At 55.7% G+C, this 19,029-nt stretch overlaps 6 protein-coding genes and 1 non-coding gene across 7 annotated transcripts; 5 read left to right on the top strand and 2 right to left on the bottom strand.

Annotated features, from left to right (window-relative positions):
* On the top strand, positions 1–2,726 carry B0T15DRAFT_412668 (major facilitator superfamily domain-containing protein; the record flags this gene model as incomplete). The annotated part of the gene is made up of 11 exons (XM_062865409.1): positions 1–201; positions 243–298; positions 368–558; positions 631–848; positions 909–1,082; positions 1,149–1,255; positions 1,328–1,447; positions 1,524–1,660; positions 1,725–1,922; positions 1,966–2,094; positions 2,154–2,726. The coding sequence occupies 11 exons, from the start codon at positions 1–3 to the stop codon at positions 2,366–2,368; spliced, it is 1,746 nt and encodes a 581-aa protein (XP_062722202.1). The 3' UTR covers positions 2,369–2,726.
* A 363-nt stretch (positions 2,727–3,089) lies between these two features.
* Positions 3,090–3,959, top strand: B0T15DRAFT_509801 (ribose 5-phosphate isomerase A-domain-containing protein; the record flags this gene model as incomplete). The annotated part of the gene is made up of 1 exon (XM_062867813.1): positions 3,090–3,959. The coding sequence occupies one exon, from the start codon at positions 3,090–3,092 to the stop codon at positions 3,957–3,959; it is 870 nt and encodes a 289-aa protein (XP_062722201.1).
* Positions 3,960–7,401: 3,442 nt separating this feature from the next.
* On the top strand, positions 7,402–10,627 carry B0T15DRAFT_139377 (uncharacterized protein). The gene is made up of 4 exons (XM_062861864.1): positions 7,402–8,095; positions 8,560–8,712; positions 8,771–10,363; positions 10,431–10,627. The coding sequence occupies exons 1-4, from the start codon at positions 7,788–7,790 to the stop codon at positions 10,441–10,443; spliced, it is 2,067 nt and encodes a 688-aa protein (XP_062722200.1). The 5' UTR covers positions 7,402–7,787; the 3' UTR covers positions 10,444–10,627.
* A 420-nt stretch (positions 10,628–11,047) lies between these two features.
* On the bottom strand, positions 11,048–13,679 carry B0T15DRAFT_527152 (uncharacterized protein). Its single transcript, XM_062868955.1, has 3 exons — positions 13,244–13,679; positions 11,929–13,190; positions 11,048–11,847 (listed from the first exon to the last, which is right to left on the bottom strand). The coding sequence occupies exons 1-3, from the start codon at positions 13,332–13,334 to the stop codon at positions 11,296–11,298; spliced, it is 1,905 nt and encodes a 634-aa protein (XP_062722199.1). The 5' UTR covers positions 13,335–13,679; the 3' UTR covers positions 11,048–11,295.
* A 959-nt stretch (positions 13,680–14,638) lies between these two features.
* Positions 14,639–14,710, top strand: B0T15DRAFT_t108. Its single transcript has one exon. It is a non-coding gene; the product is annotated as a tRNA-Met (tRNA).
* Positions 14,711–14,941: 231 nt separating this feature from the next.
* On the bottom strand, positions 14,942–18,541 carry B0T15DRAFT_139185 (uncharacterized protein). The gene is made up of 7 exons (XM_062861863.1): positions 17,379–18,541; positions 17,158–17,310; positions 16,924–17,107; positions 16,057–16,851; positions 15,913–15,991; positions 15,547–15,857; positions 14,942–15,478 (listed from the first exon to the last, which is right to left on the bottom strand). The coding sequence occupies exons 1-7, from the start codon at positions 18,404–18,406 to the stop codon at positions 15,131–15,133; spliced, it is 2,898 nt and encodes a 965-aa protein (XP_062722198.1). The 5' UTR covers positions 18,407–18,541; the 3' UTR covers positions 14,942–15,130.
* Positions 18,542–18,631: 90 nt separating this feature from the next.
* On the top strand, positions 18,632–19,027 carry B0T15DRAFT_527149 (uncharacterized protein). The gene has a single exon (XM_062868954.1). The coding sequence runs from the start codon at positions 18,678–18,680 to the stop codon at positions 18,900–18,902; it is 225 nt and encodes a 74-aa protein (XP_062722197.1). The 5' UTR covers positions 18,632–18,677; the 3' UTR covers positions 18,903–19,027.
* The last annotated feature ends 2 nt before the right edge of the window (positions 19,028–19,029 follow it).

The raw sequence follows: 19,029 nt of genomic DNA, 5'->3' as shown, positions 1-19,029 counted from the left end.
ATGGCTACCGTTTTCACCAGAGACAGGGCCGTCAGGGCTGAAAGGGAACTCGAAGGCAAGCCTGGGCCGGATACATCGACGACGTCCGTGAACACAATTCCACCGCTTGGGGAAGCCCTCCAGGAGAAGCGGTTCTGGTTCCAGAGAAACAAGTCCCACGACCCAGATGCTGTTGCCACCCAGGCAAGTCTCCCGGCACACGTTGCCCGATTCACCACCGTCGCTGACACCTTCCTGTGTAGCCCAGCGTGTTTGATGACCCGGACACGGCAGAACGATATCGGCCGCCCCCGGACTGGTGAGTAACCTTTCCTTCTGCTTCCCGGGTACCTCATACCAGAGTGGCTGATGGACAGTTCGCCTCAAGGGAGAACACTCATCGGTTCGACCCTCTCGAACGATGGACCTGGCGCGAAGAGGGTCGCCTGCTGCGCAAGATCGACTTCCGGATCATGCTGTGGGCTTGTATCATGTTCATGGCCCTCGAGTTCGACCGAGCCAACCTCGGCCAGGCCCTCAGCGACAACTTTCTCCCGGACCTCTCCTTGACCACCGACGGTGAGTCGAGCGTGCCTTGCTGATGAGCACATGCATGGGCTACGGATGGGCTGACGGATGTACTACCCCTAGACTATAACCTGGGAAACACCATCTTCAGGCTCTCCTTTCTCTGCGCCGAGCTCCCGTCCCAGCTGGTCTCGAAGTGGATGGGGCCGGACCGTTGGATCCCCGCGCAGATTACTCTCTGGAGTCTGGTCGCTACCGGCCAATTCTGGCTGTCTGGTCGCACATCGTTCCTTGTATGCCGCTGCTTGTTAGGTGTCCTGCAAGGGGGGTTCATCCCTGATGTAAGTCTGCCATGCCGGGGCCTGCTGTGGATGTCAACGGAAGCTTACTCAACGTGGCAGGTGGTCCTGTACCTCTCATACTTCTACAAGCACCACGAGCTGACCGTGCGTCTCGGCTTTTTCTGGACGGCCATGAGCATTGCAGACATCATCTCGTCCCTTCTCGCGTACGGCATTCTGCACATGCGGGGTGTTGAGGGCCACTCTGGCTGGCGATGGCTGTTCTTGATCGAGGTGCGTACACGAGCTGGTCCTCGAGCCACAGACACAACTAGATAAGGCACTGACCACGTACCGCAGGGCCTTTTGACGCTGGTTATCGGTGTCCTCTCCTTCCTGCTGATGCCTGCTGGGCCGTGTCAAACCGCGAGCTGGTTCCGGGGCAAGGATGGATGGTTTAGCGAGCGGTACGGCCGTCTTCTACCCCGGAACGCTCGTGTTACAAGAGCTGACAGATATCGTGCGGGTGTAACCTCCAGGGAAGAAAAGATCATAGTAAACCGTGTCCTGCGGGAAGACCCGAGTAAAAGCGACATGCACAACCGCCAACCCATCACCCTGAAACTGCTCTGGCAGACTCTCAAAGACTATGACCTCTGGTGAGTGGTTGTCCTGGACATATATATACGTCCGCACCTACCATTTCGGATCGGAACGAGGCTGATCCTGCCCAAGGCCCCTGTATATCCTTGGACTCACGTTCCAGATCCCGATGGTACCTCCTCAGCAGTATCTCACCCTCTCTCTCAGGAGTTTGGGTTTCGATACATTCCAGACAAATCTGCTGGCGATACCTTACACTATTGGCCATAGTAAGCGACAACCGTGTTTAACGTCGAAGATTGCGGTGAGGGGTGTGAGTCTGACGCCGGCCAGTAATAACGATGCTGGGCATAGCCTACATCGCCGAGATCGCGGGACAGTTGACCCTCGTGGCCGGTGCGGGGCAGGTATGGGCACTGCCGTTCTTGATATACCTCAACGTGGTCGATACCTCCAAGGTGAGCAGGTGGGTAATATACGCGGTCACCACGCTGCTGCTCAGCTACCCTAATGGCAAGTCATGCACGTCCTGTCCCCGCGGATCAACATCGTCGTAGCTGACTTCAGGGGCCAGCACACCCAATCCAAGTCGGGTGGAACTCTCGCAACTCCAACACCGTTCGGGCCCGCACCGTATCTGCCGCATGCTACAACATGTTTGTCCAGGCGGGTTCCGTCATCGCCGCCAACATATACCGGACTGGTAGGTCGGAGTCAGAAGCGAACGGATCTTCTAGTGGCAGGCACTAACTCCCATCGCAGACGACGCGCCGCTGTACCGTCGGGGTAATCGGCAACTTCTCGGAATCCTATGCATGAACATCGTGCTGTATGGTATGGTCAAGGCATATTATGTCTTCCGGAATAAAGCGAGGGCGAAGAAGTGGGACGCCCTGACCCCAGAGAAGCGGCTGCATTACCTGGCCACCACCACCGACCAGGGAAATAAGAGGTTGGACTTCAGGTTCCAACACTAGAACCCGGCACGTCCGGTTGCGAAGCCAGCCTCTACGTTGCATGCAGGTTCTTGCGGTGGTGCTCCTTGGGTCAACTGTGGGAGGCTTTTTGTGCAGAGCGGGCGCTTTTCTGGAACTATAAACTAGGTCTTACTCAAGTCTAATAATAGACTTTCGAGCTGTGGCTCATGCGGACTCTAAGAACGAGAGAATCGGTGGAGGAAGTGTGGTTTTAGATTCAAGAGCCAGCGTCAAGTTTGATGGGGCCCTCCGGTTCATTGGGCTCAACTTACCCCGCCATAGATGTGGGGCCAGGATTGCAGGTGCAGATCCGAGCTCGCAGGGAAGGACGGGAAGCAAGGGGGCATTATTAACATGGCATTAACATCACCTCTCCTACTACAGTGTACGGTCCTCAAATAGCCGCACTGCAAGCTTAACTCGTTCCATTTTTGGGTTGTGCTGCCCTTGACACTTTGGTATTCGCATGAATCAGCGCATTGCAGGCTCAGTGACGAGGCTGAACACGCTTTTCCGCAAGTCTCATCTTGCGCGTTTTGCTGTCGCTGGGACTGCTGGCTCGTCTTCTCATCTCGTCTCTGCGCTCTCTGGGTCTCCTGCGTGCGGCTTTTCCACTCGTTCCAGCTTGACGCTATCTCTCATTACACCCGGAGACAAAGGGACCACGATACCGTTCAATACCCACCCGCGGAGGGTAACAGCACCGCCAGCTCCACGCAGGATGGCTACTACCACAGAGCAGCAGCAAGCGGCGCTGGTCGAGACATCCAAGAGACTTGCCGCCTTCCAGGCTGTCAAGGACCACCTCCTTCCTGAGTACACGAGGATAGGCATCGGCTCCGGCAGCACCGTCGTCTACGTGGTGGAAGCGATTTCCGCCCTCGGGCCCGCCGTGACGTCCAAGATGACCTTCTACCCAACGGGTTCCCAGTCCGAGGAGCTGATCGAAGCGGCCGGGCTGAACCTGCAATACATCAGCAAGCTGCCGGCCGGGCAGCAGCTGGATGTTGCCTTCGACGGTGCCGACGAGGTGGATGACGACCTGAACCTGATCAAGGGCGGCGGCGCATGCCTGTGGCAAGAGAAGATCGTGGCCGTCAGCGCCAAGCGGTTCGTCTGCGTGGCCGACTTCCGCAAGCTCTCTCCACGTCTGGGGACCGCCTGGAAGAAGGGAATTCCAATAGAGGTGCTACCCATGGCTGCGCCGAGGGTTCTGGACGAACTCGCCCGGATGGGTTCCCAAAACCCACGGGTCCGGCCCGGGCTCCCCGGCAAGGCCGGCGCCATCGTCACGGACAACGGCATGTGGATTATTGACGCACCTTTTGCGCCGCTCCTCCTCCCTAAGGACCTCGAGGACGGCAGTGAGACCGGGAGCGGGGCCAGTGGCGTTTGGACCGTCGACGCCCTTGCGGATAGGCTGATCAAGATTCCCGGTGTGGCCGAGATAGGCCTGTTTCATGGCGAGAATGGGCTGGAGGTTGCCGCGGGCGCTCAGAAGCCCGTCGCTGCGTATTTCGGAATGGCTGATGGCACGGTTCAGGTCAAAACGCCCACTATTTCCACCAATTTAAAGAAGCATGGGGGGTAGGCGGACGTCGGACACCATGCTCTCACCTTCACCCGTGGCCCGGCTTCACTTGGTATTGGGAGAGATGGATCCATTGGTGGTTTGAGCGCCAAAGTAGGAGGGGGACATTTGAAAGGCCGACTGCAAAGGTCATGAGTAACGTCCGAGGCGCCTTGACATAGGAATGGGGAAATCGGCACGAAACGGAGTTGCTCTTCCTCGTATTCCCTCCGTCAGCCATCCGAGTGACCGGGCCGTGTCCGATGTGCGTAGGACGAGCAGACTCCAAATGGAATGGAGGTCCAGCCCTCGTCACCCCACCTAGGCTCACATCGCACTTTAGTGATCTGGCGACTATAGCTACAGCTCTCGGTACCCTCCCAGGAGACCGTTCATTGTCTCTACGCTTGACCTGTGGATGAGACCGTATGCACGCCGTCGCCGGGCTGGTTGGCCCTGTCCAACCCGCCCAGAAGGGACTGTGAGGGTTATGCAAGTTGAACGCCTAGTTGGGTCTAAATAATAAAAGGGGGCCGTCCTGTCCTGCCGCCCGGATGTGTTTCGGCTGTTCCAGTCGTCATCCGGCCGCAGTGGGGCCCCGCCCATCGGCCTGTCTGCGTACGGAATACCCACCGCCGATCTGGACGATATCACCGGATGGTAACGCAAATCGGGAGCGGCTTATGTAGCAAAACCGTGCATGACGCGTACCCAGGAAGGGGGCGGGGGGCAAGGGAGACTTTGCGAAACAGCATTCGCTCTTGACCTTGTGTACCTCATTCAAGAGCGAGACAATACCAGCGGCTGGAGCTGGCGGCTAGTGGTGGTGCAGGCGGGGGCTGCAGGCGCCGAGTCCGATCTTGGGCCGCCCGACGCAAGCGCTCGGTGACATAAAAGCAGAGCCAATTTGGGGGGCTGGCTCGCAGGCCTGAGCTGCCCGGGGGTTCGCGACCCACCAAGCCTCCGTGTCTCTCTCGCTGCGCCGCCTCCAGGGATCTGCTGCAATGTGTCGAAGTCGACGGCCGCGGCAGGTTTCAGAATTGCGCATCTATCTGCTCTCCGCGCGTACCGGCGAGTCCGATATCCAAGTCAAGAAGCGACTCGGTGTATGTATTGTACATACGTTAGGTACCTATGTACAATATAACATTCCAGACTCTTCCGTTGGCTATCTGAACAGACCCGACCTCTCGGACGCCGTCGTCTATGCACATCAAAATTTGACCCTTGCCATATGGCTTATAAGGTACTTCTTTTATGGCTGACAGCCGAGTCGTGAGCCTCGTGATCTCCCCAGTATCCCTAAATTTACTTAGCCCCCGCCGGACTTCCCGCATTGGGGGGCTGAGCAGACCAGATGGGAGTCCAGGACACTCTAGCATAGGGATCTGGTACTCGAGGAAAAAATGAAGAAAGCAAAAAAAAAGGTACCGGCCGTTAGCATCTCCATCATCTCCGTCATTGGGATCATTTATTTTGAAGTCCCGTCTGAGTGCCCCTGCGAGCTTGGGACCAGATAGGGAGCTAGGTGGGGGATAAGTAGATGGAAGCCGGGTAATTGTAGATTCAGAGCTCGCTCAAGGAAAAGGTCAAAATCACGGTCGCGGTACATGGCGGAGGCATACCTGAGTCTTGAGGCAAGGAGACTAGGTGACGGCCGCGATGCATCGCGCTGCGCACTTTAGCCAGACAGTTTGAGACCGTTCGAGGACGGGCCGGCAATGCGGACACTCCGCTACAGGTCCCACTCAGAGCATGTGGCCGCCGGCGATGAGGCTTCTGGTAGGAGCCGTAAAACAGCTATTGTAGTCACCGCTCGACTTTTCAGGAGTCCCGTCGGCCTCTTTCAGAGGGCGGGGCCAAGGCGGCTGGTGCAGCATGCAACTCGTGGCTCCCACTCCCTTCCGAGGTGTCGTGTTCGACGAGGCTTTTTTGACCACAAACCGACTTGGACAGGCGGACTTCGCACCCGGAGATTGCTTATCCCATCGTTCCACGGGCGATAAGTATGCCCACTCCTGTGTTTGAGTGTGTGATGATGTACAGACAAGCCAAAACACTGCAGGTTGAAACGCAACTTTTCTGTGCGTTCAATGAGTTTCCACCCCTCGCTTGTGTTGGACATGGCCGAAAAGCATGGACACGAACCTTAGTTGCCGGCGTTGGATGGTCTGGCGGCCGAAGCGTCCGAGAGAGCATTCAAGGTTCTGCCTCGGGAAATGTGGGTCCGAGGCCGGAACTGGGTCCCGCGCAGGTTTTGTCTGCCACCATGTATCACTGGTATTGTACGTATTCCGCAGCCTTCGTTCACACACCGAGGAGCTATTAATTGACCACGGCCTGCCTGCATGCTATTCCCCGCACCTTAGGCAACTCGAGTTTGCCACCGTTATTATGAGGAAGAGAATCAGTGCCAGTAGCGGAAGAAGAACGTCAACGTGCCCCGAATGCACCGACCAGATCGTGGGCCCACTCAAGTCCGTGAGCGAGATCGAGATTTAGATCGCACCCCGTTAACAGGAGAACTTGCCAAGTGGTGACGACAACACTTATCTATATTCATGGTATGGGCGTCATTGCCGCCCAGATTCCCCAACTACGGTATTATGTGTTAGAACGAGAACCGACCGGGGCCCGCCAACAGAGGCCAAGAGGAAGCGCTTGCGATGGTGGTTGGAGGCACCACCCCGTGCGCATGCACGCAAATCAGGCAAGGCTCGGGCCACAGCTTCACAGGTGAGACACAGATCTCCAGCCGCCATCGGGCAGTGGCTTTGCCGTGAGGCATTTCCCAACGTACCTGTGTCGATAACTCTACTACTGCCATTATCTGTACCAGATTGCACCAAGCACAGGCCAACTGAAGATCGAGACCGGCATTCTGCGGACAGACGATGTAAACCGGGTTACCTATTTAATCGTGGTATTGTCTCTTGCGAGAAAGGTTGAAACAACTAGAGCTGCGAAACCCACTTAGAGGAGTAAGTTGTGTACCTTAGTTATAGTTCAGTAGGTACCTACCAGTAATCACGGAATTTGAGGCGCGCCTTCCATCCAACCCACCTGGGCAGCAGTGGCGGCCATTTCGGTAGGTGCCGGACTTCACGGGCTGAGGCACCAAGTGTCGGCGGGGTACCCGGGGCGGACGCGCCAAAGCGCAAACCCGGCGTCAAACAGACCGGTTGGCATTCGAATTTGTTCCAGACCCGGGATGATATCAAGTGCGCCTTGTAATGACTCATTAAGGGATCAAACTTTTTCACTTGACGGTGAGTCGGGTCTATGGTTTCCGCTCTCGACCTCCACTGTCTGCCGGTCGCCGGGCTGCTCGCGGCGGGCGGGATGCTGGGGCACTTGGACTGGCTGGCGCTTTCCTCAAGTGACCCACTTTATCCCCGTCTTCCCTTACCTGACCCCGGCAGTATGAGCCGATCCGCCCGACTGTGGCCTCTTTTTTATGAGTGCTGCCGCCGCCTCCCTTCCCTCACTTCCAGAGGTTCAAAGTCCGCCCGAGCCCTCCCGTCCAGCTCCTTTTACCCCATCGATTCCCCGTCCTCCCTGACCTTCTTCCCCTTACTTTCCCTCCTTTCATCACTTCCCCGACCGGACTTGAGGAACAACGCACTCCCTCGCACCGAGCTTCGTCTCTCAATTCTGAAAGCGCACCTTTTTTGTGCTGCACCGGGCTGTCGGTTTTCGTCCCATCGGCGCCCCTCCGGAGCTCACTCTTTCCTCCGATCGCATCGGTCTGGTTCCGTCATCTTCTCAATCTTCCATCATCGCTCGCGTTCTGTCAACAACTTGTCACTGGTCTGCGCACCCTTGTAAGGTGCGACGCGATTGTCCGCAATGGCGTCGGTCCCCCGATCGACAGCCCTCCGAGCTGGAGGCGCCTGTGTCCGCTGTCGCAAGGGTAAGACGAAATGCGTCTATGATACCGGCAAGCCCCCTTGCAAGAACTGCATAAAGGGCATGCACAATTGCTACCTCCCTCATGAGTCTCCGACGCACGGTAGCCATGGAGTATCGCCAGCTCGAGCCCAGCAGCGAGCGCGCGAATCTTTGCCCAGCGAGCGGGCTGTCCCGAACACGTCGGGCGACCGTCAGGCGCCTCCCGCTTCAGGCGTGTCGCGTCATGTCCCAACAGTCACTGAGAAGTACGTTTCATCTCTTTTTCCCTTCATATGCATACCTAAATCTGGCATCTATCGTCTATTCCCAAGCCGAGCGTTGCACCTCATCATTACACGTCTACACGGTCTTCGATCCCATTTATCCGGTCATCTTGTTGGCGTCCGGGCGCTCCGTTTGCCCAGCGCCTTTTTTCTCCCGCTCCCGGTTGCCTCCACCCGCCGAGTTCATTTTCTAGCGCTCGCGCTCGGAGGGCCACCAATTTTCTCCGCCCGGCCCTCATTTCCCAAACCGGCACGCGCAATTTTCCCTTTGCTCCGTGCGCTTTCTCCCGTCCTACCCCGGTTGTCTTGGCTTTGGCCTCAAACCACCGGAGCTATTCGTATAGAGGCTCCGACGGATTACCGCAAACCGTCGCATCCCATGTTTCCATTACGATCAACTCTGCCATAAGATGCATACGAACAGCCTAACCAAACTTTCTCCGCAGACTCACGCCCGAGTTGATGCAAGAATGCGAGCGTGTGATTTCAAAGACACTTCCGGCATGTGTGGCCTTCCACAAGCCGTCTTTTCTTCAGCAGCTGAAGAACACCTCCATGGACCCCACCATGATCCATGCCCTGCTTGCTACAGCCGCCCGGTAAGCAACGCCGCAACCTTCCCGAAGCTTCCGATCAGCTTTTAACACTGTATGACAGGCACTCGCCGGCCATGATTCGCCGATATGGCGGCCACGGTGGTGGTTCCGCCGCTGCCGAACACTTTGCCAGCAAGGCCATTCACCTCATTGGCCAGGCTCTGGACCAGCCTAGCCTTGCCGATATCCAGGCACTGTGCCTGCTTGTTGTTCATGAATGGGGCTGCCGCAATGCGGTGCGCGCCTATATCTATCTCGGCCAGGCTGCGCGAATGGCTCAGATGTACCGTATTGTCCACTCCCACCACCTCCACGCCGATCCAGACCAGTTCCTTCAGGACGAATCATTCCGACGCACCTTATGGTTGATTTACATCCTGGATTGCTTTCTCACTAGCAGCCCCGGCCGCCACCCCGCTCTCTCGTCGCACGACGTTCACGATGTATCACTGCCGTGTACGCTGATGAATTACCACTTCGGCAGCCCGGTCTATGTCCGTACCTTGAGCGGCGCCCCTCCCTCGACCATGCCTGACCCTGCCAGTCCTCTTGGCGAGGTCGGCGAGTTCGGGCACATCGTCCTGGCAACGAAGGCTTGGCGCAACGTGGTTGAGATGATGACGACCACCACCCTCGAAACCTTCTCCGAGGAACAATGTCTGGCGCTTGAGCAAGAGATTGATGCCATCAGGCAGTCCCTGCCGCTGCACTTTGCCGACAAGCCCGGCCAGATCAACCTCCATATCACGATGGGCAGCGGATACACGTACGCGATGATCCATTCGCTCCTCAACTGTGGCACTATCTTTGTGAACCGCCGCCGCATCCTTCAGGTTGTCACCGACGAGAACTTTTCGCTCGAGGCCTGGCGCAGCTCCTCGTACCCTCTCATGCTGCAGGCTGTCGACCATATCTTTGCGGCGTCGCACAGCATCATCCACTCCCTTCTGTCCCTCGAGCACGGAGCAGACAAGGATAGCATCCTTTGCTTCCCAATTTTCATGTTGTTCTCGGCCTTCACGGCTGGATCTACGGTTGCGTATCTTACGCTCAAGGGACTGGCTCCGCCTGACGTGATCGAGTCGGCTTCGAGCATTGTGCGCGACAGCCTGAGGCTCTGTCAGGATGGTTCTGAGTCGTGGCCGTTGGTGGTCCCTTGGCAGCGTCACCTTTCCGTCATGTCCAAGGTCCTGCGCCAGGTTAACAGCGCTCCGCGGGACATCCGTGACACGCGTGAAGACAGCAAGTCAAACCAACATGTTTCGCCCTCGATCAAGGACGACACTCCCAGCCAGGCTGACACGAATCCTGATGCGATGGACTACGATCAGATGACGGGCCTCGGAGGACATCCCCCGCTTCCTGCGTCTGTGGACAGCCGCGATAGCGAACCTCCCGTCCCCAGACGGCCAGGTGTCACCACGATTAATGGTGGTTCTGTCGGTGCGGCGACCCCCATGACAACCAGCCCTCCTCCAGGCACCGTGCCAAAGGCGGACTCGCCTGATATCACATCGTCGACCTCAGTTAGTGGTATTCCCCAGGCGACGCAACCCGGCCCCGACGTCGACATGACAGCGATGGAGCTGTGCGCGGCTTTTGAACGACAACTGCTGGAGCTTGATGACCTGGCTGCTTTCATGGGAGGCGGAGTGTGAGTCTTCCCTTGCGTTTTCTCTCCTCTGGTTTCCCTTTGGATTGCCGGCTGACCGCTGTTCAAGGGCACCCAGTTAGGTCACAAACCCTCATTTTGGCACCTTCGACTTGATTCTTCCTTTCGCTTAAACTGTGTGGCAGCTGGGTTGTCATTGAACATGAGACTGTACAATAATCTATGGGCGCTAACAGGCAAGACGACACTGGGAACGGTGGCTCGGTTGACAAGGGTGTAATACTGTGTACATGTAACACCAACCTTTCGGTTATTCGCTTTTCTTTTCCCTCTCTCTTTTTTTGCTCAGATGGGACAACGGTGGTGGCGTCATTTCTTTTTTGGGACTTCCCTCTCGTGGACTGTCCTCTAACAGCTTAGGAATGGGCGCAACTGTACTTGGGCGCTCTCTATCCTTGTTGCAAGAGGCTTCGGGGGGCTATCTGGACATTTACGGATTCAACAGAACAGCAACATTGCTGGCTCGGTTTAGGGCGTGTTCGGCAGCGTCCAAAAGATAATCTGCTTCCACCTTCTCCAAATCCTTGACAGTGATCTTTGCTCTTGGAGGTAGGTGACTCTCTGTAACAGACCGCCTCATGTCGATCGCAATGCGATTTAGTCCAAGGCACAGCTGGGTCATTCACAATAGACACCGAAGCCTGAGAAGAGTCTTCTGTCTGTAAGATCATTTGGAGGAATCAAAGGTTTGTTTCACAAGAATTGTCCACCTGGTAAAACTGCCATTATTGTAGATATGGGGGTATGAAGATCATCACATTCAACACGCCGAACGCCGGCTGCCAATGCCCTGAAAGACACAGACTTCCCAACAAGACGTGTGGATGGAACTGTTCAGATCCAGCCCACAAGTCTCCGCAACCACAATGCGCAGAGGCATCATTGCGCAACGGGCAGGGTTGAAGGAGTCAAGCCTAGAGTCCGCCATCCTCATCCTTACCATCGGCTAGCGCCTTATGCAGGGACAGAACCAGCTCCTTCAGCTTGTTCACTTCTTCCTTCAGCTTCTTGACCTCTGCAACCGCAAGGTCCTCCTCCAGGTTACTTTTTGCTGCGTCAACCTGCTTCTTCCAGCCGTCGGCCTCAAAGTCAACCTGCCCCAACATTTGCTCCCACTCCTCAACCGTATCATCATCGGCGTCGCCACGGGCGCGGTTCACGCGGATGTCACGGGCCCAACGGGTCTCGAAGTAGGCCGAGATCAAAATCAGGGGGGAGTAGATGAAGCCCATGACGATGTCATTAATGCGCTCATACGACTTCTTGTCCATCCACCACTCGAAGGGGATGGCGATCAGGAAGATTTCGATCAGGTTGAAAGGAGGGATGTAGACGTTCTCGTCGGGGGCGCGGACAAAGGTTACGGTCTTCATGGCGAACATGGCAAGATACTCGTCGTTGGCATTGTCGTATATGTCTTCGTAGGCCGAGTTGAAGAGGGCGATGAGGATATTGAGAAGTACGACCTGGATCCGGGGGTTAGACAACGTTCTTGGTGCGTAAAGGGGTGTAGATTATGACTGTGGGGGAGATAGGGGTAACGTTACCATGACGACGAATGTAAAGCAGTAATATAGGACCAAGCCGAACGGCGGCCGGAACCTCTCAAAACCGCTAAAGTCGGGAGACTGCATCACGGCGTTGGCCATCGATTGGACGATGAAGAATATGTCTTCGATGACCCTGTCATCGGCGTAGTCAAGACCGACAAAGGCCTGCAGGAATCCGACAACAATGACGACCAGAAGAGCGAAGAAGATGAGGGACTCCTTCATCATGACCTTGAGCACGACCAGCATGGCACCGAAGAAACGGAAGCTGTCGAGGTAGAGAAGCAAACGGCCCCAGAACATGGGAGCGCTTACTGCGAGGAAGCTGTAGCTGAGGGCGCTGTAATGATGGCGAAGCCCGTTGGGCTCATTACCACCGTGGCTCAGCGCTATGCAGCGGAGGACGAAGCTGGTGCTCAGGAGGCCGTACAGAATCGAGTTGAATGCGTTCCAGAAATTCAGGATGTGGTAACCCGCTTTCCAGAACTTGGCGAGCTCATCGCAGATGAAGCCGAATGTAAACATGTAGAGCAGACCTTCGACAAAGTCGATGCCGCCATCCTCGTTCACCGAGTTCATCGCGAGCGTATATAGGCCGAGGTAAGCGAAGGAAAAGAGCATCTGAGCGGCATTCTGGTACCTTGGCGCGCGCATGCGGTCCGGGTCGAGGTGCGCCCAGTACGACGTGTTATCCTTGTCCCTGTAGTCGATAAACGTGGCCGGGTCTTTCTCGTCCTGGATCAGCCACCCGCGCCAGAGGTAGTTGACGCACTTCTGGTACCCCGCGGACCCAATGACGCGCAGAGCGTGCAGGTCAACTGCCTTCTCAACAACGTTGACCGGATGCGTGGGATGCCCATCGACAAGAATGGAGTAGCGCTTGAGCAGGACGGAGTGCAAGAGGTATTCCATATCCTCTTCCGACTCTATGAGCTTCTTGGCAATGACCTCGCAAGCCGTGGCGCGGAGCTGGTGAAGCTCCGCATCCCATAGCTCAACCAGCGACTGGTGGTGCCACCAGCGCTTATTGATCAGCAGACAGAAGACGACGCAGGCCCCATGCTCGCGACCGCCAGCTTCCTTGGCAGCCTTGATGACCTTGGGCGTGATGACCTTGCTGTGCGGCGAGGTTACCATGTCCTCCTTGAGCTCGCATGGGACACATTCCTCGATCAGATGGCGGATACGGAGTGCGACTTCGGTGACGGTCTGGGCCGGAATTGCCGACTGGATCGAACTGGTCCGGTAGGTTGGGAGGACTGGGGTACGGGATTAGTCTCTGGAGAGAGAGAAGCGAGAAGTTCTGACTCACGCCGTTGCTCCTCCCACCAGCCGCTGTCACGATGTCCTCGTCCCAAAGTCCCTAAGCCCAGAAAGCGGCTCCATGCTTGTCCGCGCGGCATTCTGCTGTCCGGGTTTTGCGCTGGTCCCGGGATTCAAGCGACAAGATCGACTTCCAGGACTTTTTTATGTATGTAGTTCGGATGACGGGACGAACCGAGCGCAAATCGCAACCAGCTTCTTCTGCGCGGGCCGGGGACTATCGACAGCCAACGATTAAAAGAACGCAAGGCGCAGAAGGACAGGAAGACAAGCAGAGCGAGGAGACGAGAAAGGGCTCCGGAATCCCTAATACATCTCCAAGCCAATCCGCCTCTTACATCGATGGCCTTGGTCACAAAGACGGCGCCGTTGGCGTCCGAACTGGGCCAACAGGGCAGCTTGTTTCAGCTCTCTTCGAGATCGGATGACGTCGGCTTCAGAGGCCGCACTTTCGCTGATTGGTGTTTGTCCCCACTGTACCGCGATTAGCAACTTCGCGCCCCACAGGAGCTGTCCATGTCCATCGCCCCTGTCTGTCGGGAGAGCTTGACAGCCACACAATATTCGTAGTAGTTACATTGAAGATGATACAGTAGATACTACTTGGGTAGGCTCTCTCCGCCTGAGCAAAGTAATGGAGGTAGATCCACACACACTTGAGGCTCTATCCCGTACTTCCAGCCCCCGCTCTTGTTTAGGAGGCCCAACGAGTACAGGGCTGCGTATAGGACTAGGTCAAATTATTGGAAAAGAGACATATCAACGATTGGCAAAGAGACACGAAACCACTATATTAACCTACCACCGCCAAGATCGACCCCCTAGCTAACTCGATGCGGCCGGGCCGCAAAGAGTCAAGCCACACCAAAACCTACAGGCATCTTCCCTAACTTTTCCAGGTTGCCTATCTCTGTCGCGCATGTATAGATGCGTAAACAACCATATACCAAATGCCTATAGGCGCCGTTCGACACGCCGTTTGGCAACTCTTAACAGTCTCAAATGCAATCTCAATACGGCAATGCTCTCATACAGGCGTAGGCATAGGCGTAATTCCAAGGGTGGGCTCAGGGGAGGAGGGTATAGGGCAAGGTTAGGTTCGAATGCTAGGTGCTACCATATAGCCTAGGAAGGTAGGCAGTCTAGGCTAGCAGTTGCAGTATACACACTCCATATTCTCTGAAAATTCAATCAGGTATTTGGTATGTGGTTGTTTACATGCGCGACAGTGACAGGCAAGTTGGGGGAGATGCCTGCAAGTTTTAGTGTGGCTTGACTCTTTGTGCCACGTCCGTATCGGGTTAGTTGTGGGGTCGATCTTGGTGCTGGTACGTCCATATAGTGGTTTAAAAGAATCCACCTCAGCATCGACAATTCAAGGATAAGCTGCGTAGCTAAGCGGAATAGCGCCGGGCTCATAACCCGGAGGTCACTCGATCGAAACGAGTCGCAGCTAATTACATTTTTGGGCTTTTTTCATCTTGGTTTTTGCCCCTGAACTATCCCTCTCCGCATAGCGTCCATACTCTGTTAAAACCTACACAAGGTACAGGCCTATTTGCATCCGTCATGTCAATATCATCAATCGGCATTTAGCAGTGCCCAGACCATGCTGTCTTCTCTACCTTGCGTGGGTTCTGAGATACGCGTTCCGGGATATTGATGAGGTCCAGGGAGGAGCGCGCGAAACAAACGGGAAAAGATGACCGAAAAATGACTGAAGTAACAAAAGAAGACGATATCTCCCCAAAAGGATATCTTCCATGAGATGGACGCGTATCAACTGAACGGGGTGCCCACCACCGCATGGCCGAAAGAGAACCACACTAAAAACGCCAACGCTCAAAGGTACTTCCAAAAAAAAAAGAAATGAGACTCAGAAATAGCTCCTCATCGCGTCCTGGTAGCCAGTACCGCCCTTCAGATCCCGCTCAAAATTGGTTTGCACATCGAGAACCTGGCGGATGTGGCTCATGGAGAGCGGCTCGCCCTTATTGACCGCCAGGGCCTGCGCGGTGCGGACAGTGTTCTTGATCTGCCGCCCGTTGAGCTCGTGTCGTGCGAGTTGGTTGTAGTCCTCCTCGCTGAAGGGCATCAGGCTGATCTTCTCAAGCACCCGCACACGCTCGATGAAGATCTTGAAGATGGTCTTCTTGGCTCGGTGGTCGAGATTGTCGTATCGAAGAGCAATGTGGATGCGCGACTGGAAGGCATCATCGAAGGTCTAACAAGCAGAGCTTTTAGTTAGTGCTCGGTGTCCGGTGAGCAAAGGTCTCGTCGGTTTGTGCTTACCTCGACCCTATTTGTTGTGAGGAAGAGAATGCCCTGGAAGTACTCGAGCTGGCGAAGGAAGATGCTGACAAGGGCATTCCGGTGGATGTCGTGCATGTTCCGCTTCTCCAAGAACACGTCGGCCTCGTCCAGCAGGAGGATCGCTCCCCAGGCGTGGCAGATATCCAGTATCTTCTGGAGTTCGCTTTCAAGGTACCTCGAGTCTGTGCCGAGCTCGCCTGCGGATGCCATGTATAGAGGGCATTTGAGGAGCTCCGAGATGCCTTCCGCCGTTAAGGTCTTGCCAGTGCCGGGAGGGCCATGTAGCACAGCTAATTGAACGTTATCAGAGAGTGGTTATAGGAGCAGATGAGGATATCAACATACCAACTAGGCCCTTGCCCTTGCCCTGAATCACATCGTCAATGCTCTCGGCCGCGTGGTACTTGTGGGATTCGACAAGAGCCTGTTCACAACCCGTTAATGCCATGCTGCCGAAGGGGGAGCTCTGCCATCAGTGTAGAGCCTTACCTTTACGATGTCCTTGGTCTTTGGCTCAAGCACCAGGGACTCGTAAGCGGTTTCATTCCATTGAATCTCCTTGACGCCGGAGACGGTGAATTCCAGCCACAACTTCTCGGCAAAGGCAAACCCAAGAACCACCGGAGACGCGATTAAGTACTCCTCATCACTAAACTCGGGTATCGGTTTGGCCTCTTTTCCCTTTGCCGAAGAGGTGGGTGTCTCTTCCCCGTTCTGTTGTGCTGTGTCCTCATCCTTGGCGGTCACTTTGTCCAGCTTCTCCTTTCCGGCAGCCTCGTCGTCATCGAACTTGGGCATGCGGACAAGCGAAACGTTGCCCTTTTCGTCTCGAACGACCTTGGTCACGAACTTGGTCTTCTCACCGTCCAGATCGCCGTCGACCTCTAACTCCGAGTCGCATCCGCAGCAGCCAGATTCGTCGTCCGAGTCCTCATCGTCCGATAGGAGGTCGTGGTCCTTGGGCCTAACAAGGGAGATCGGATAGTTCGGATTGATGCGGCGGTGGATACTGGGGTCAATCATGATGCGCCCGTTGATGTTGACTTTGATGATGGCCTTCTTTTTCTTGTAGTAGGCCATCCCGTGATGGCTCTTGTAGTGCACGCCGCTGAGCGACACAAACTTCTTGCCGCGCTCGATCAACTCCTTCCGCAGCTGCGCTTCGTTCTTGTGGTACTTGAGCGGATAGCAGCCCAAGCTCGTGATCTTGCGCGCTCCACGGAAGTCGCCGATCTCTTCGGCCATGCCTCCAAAGCCGAACTGCTTCCCATCATACTCGAAGTACTAGCACAAATCGAAAGGTGTGATTAGTAAGTGAGCAAACGTGCTTCATCTTCCGGCAGGACGGCATCGTACCTTGCCCTCAATGTAGTAGTAGTCGCCCTTCATGAGGCTGTGGTGTTTCTCTGCCATTTCGACCTTGAACACACGAGGTTCATCGTGTGACCCGTAGGTAGTCGTGTATGCCAGCGTGTTTGGTTTCCACAAGGCCCAGAGCAGGTCGAACGTGATAAGACCGTTCTCCAGCATCGGGTAGAGACTACAAAGCGAACGTAAGCGCGGCACTAGGCACAGGCAGATCAGGCTTACCTGTTCTTGATGTCCGCATAGTCCTTGTTGATGTATTTGATCAGCACTTTCAGATGCTGTCGCTTCGATTCAATGCGCTTTTGCTCTTTTTTCTTGGCCGCCTTCGCCTGCTTCTTCAATTCCTTCATGTGTTTGCGGAGATCTTCAAGATATCTGCCATGGTGTGAGTGCGAGGCTGTCACGGAACTGGTGAAGTAGTTGGAGAAAGGCCAACGACTTACAAGAAGAGCATGTTAGGGTCAAGCTTTGGCGTATCATCGACCAAGCTCACACCCTTGATGCCACCCATGACATCCTGGAGGCACTCGCGAAGCAGCTTGCTCTTGATATCGACAATGGTGGCTTTGTACTTGCCCTCCCAATCGAAGGTACGACGAACGTGGAAAATGAACTCATCGTATTGGGCGTCTACTGTCCCCTCGGCCGTGTCCTGGAGTTTGTAGTTGTGGATCGTGTCGTCCCAGACTTGGTCAACGCGCTTGTAGTCAAGTTTGCTGGCCTTCTGCCGCTTTTTGTTGTCTTTCTGCTGCTGCTGCCCGTCTACGAGGAGGCTGGGGTCAATGCCACCGATGTTGGGGTTTGCCCGACCAGAAGTACGGGCGCCACCGCGGCGGACTCTCGCGGGGTTCTGCCGTAGACCGGTGTCATAGATAGGGGGAGGAACATTGTTGTTGAGCCCCCCATTGTACTGATAGGAGCCGCCACCTTGCTGCTGTTGCAGGAGTAACAGTTGGAGCTTCTTTAGCAGATCATCTGCTTGGGTTTGCTGGGCGCCCTCAGCCTCCGAACTGTCACTGTCGCTGCTGTCGGAGGAGTCGGAGTCAGAGTCGGATGACCCCTGCGTCTTAGCTGTCTTCTTAGGCTTCTTCACGCGCGTCTTCTTGCCTCTTTGGGGTCCGTGACGCTTCTTGGTCACCCGCTTCTTTTTAGAAACCTCTGATTCGGACTCGCTGTCGTCGGCGGACGAAGATGAAGATGACCTATCACTGGTGTCGCTGCTGTCCGAATCCGAATCCGACGCGGCGGGTGATGCTGCCTTCTTGGACTTCTTTGCCTTGCCCTTGGCGCCCTTCTTGGAGCTCTTGTCCTTGGCCAGTTTCTTATTCCCATCGGACCTGTCGTTAGCCTTGGGCTCTCCCTCGGCTGACTTGGGGATGCTCTCGGCAGGCGCTTTGGACTCCTCGCTCTTTGCCGACACTGGAGGGTTTCCTTCGCGCACATCGGCCGAGTTCCTGTCTTCAGAGTCCATATTTCTCGGTGAGTATCAAGGATGGCGGGACAAGCGGGCTTCCGCCAAGAGGCGATGGGCAGCTAGCTTGCTGGGGTAGACTTTATGGGCCAAATGAGGGAGGTATTGGGGAAACGGCGGAGGAGTGTGGGAACTGGGAAGGCTTGCACCGCAATAAGGCAACGGAGCTCCGAGGTGTGGTAGAACTTGGGAGCGCTGTGCGACTGACGGGAGCGACGTGGCCGGCTGAGGGAGGCCCGGAGAGCTGCAGAAGTGCCTAGCTGACCGGGGCATGCACCCGATGCGGGACCAGCGAATGCTAGGCGTTCTGTTGTCAATTCATATATGGTCAGTCATAGCATCAGGACACACAAGCGGGAGCGCAGCAGAAGCGGCGTCGGCTTGCGGAGGAGCAGTACGATGGAACTTGGAAAGCCGAGCAGATCCAATAGAATCGACTGAGAGGGATGCACAGCAAGGCAACAGCGTACAGGACGAGGAACCAAGTGCAACGTGACAGAAGAGAAGCTGGCTGTGAAAGTGCAAGCGGAACCGGGATGATAATACCTTGAATAGGTACTTTACCTGCCCGTTGAGCCCAGTGTGTTCTACACTGGTGCTTCTCAAACCGCACACACTCGCTT

Source organism: Chaetomium strumarium (genome assembly GCF_033439665.1).
Source record: "Chaetomium strumarium strain CBS 333.67 chromosome Unknown B0T15scaffold_3, whole genome shotgun sequence".
Taxonomy (NCBI): domain Eukaryota; kingdom Fungi; phylum Ascomycota; class Sordariomycetes; order Sordariales; family Chaetomiaceae; genus Chaetomium; species Chaetomium strumarium.
The sequence above is the reverse complement of the archived record's forward strand: the minus strand, read 5'-3'. Positions and strand labels throughout refer to the sequence as shown.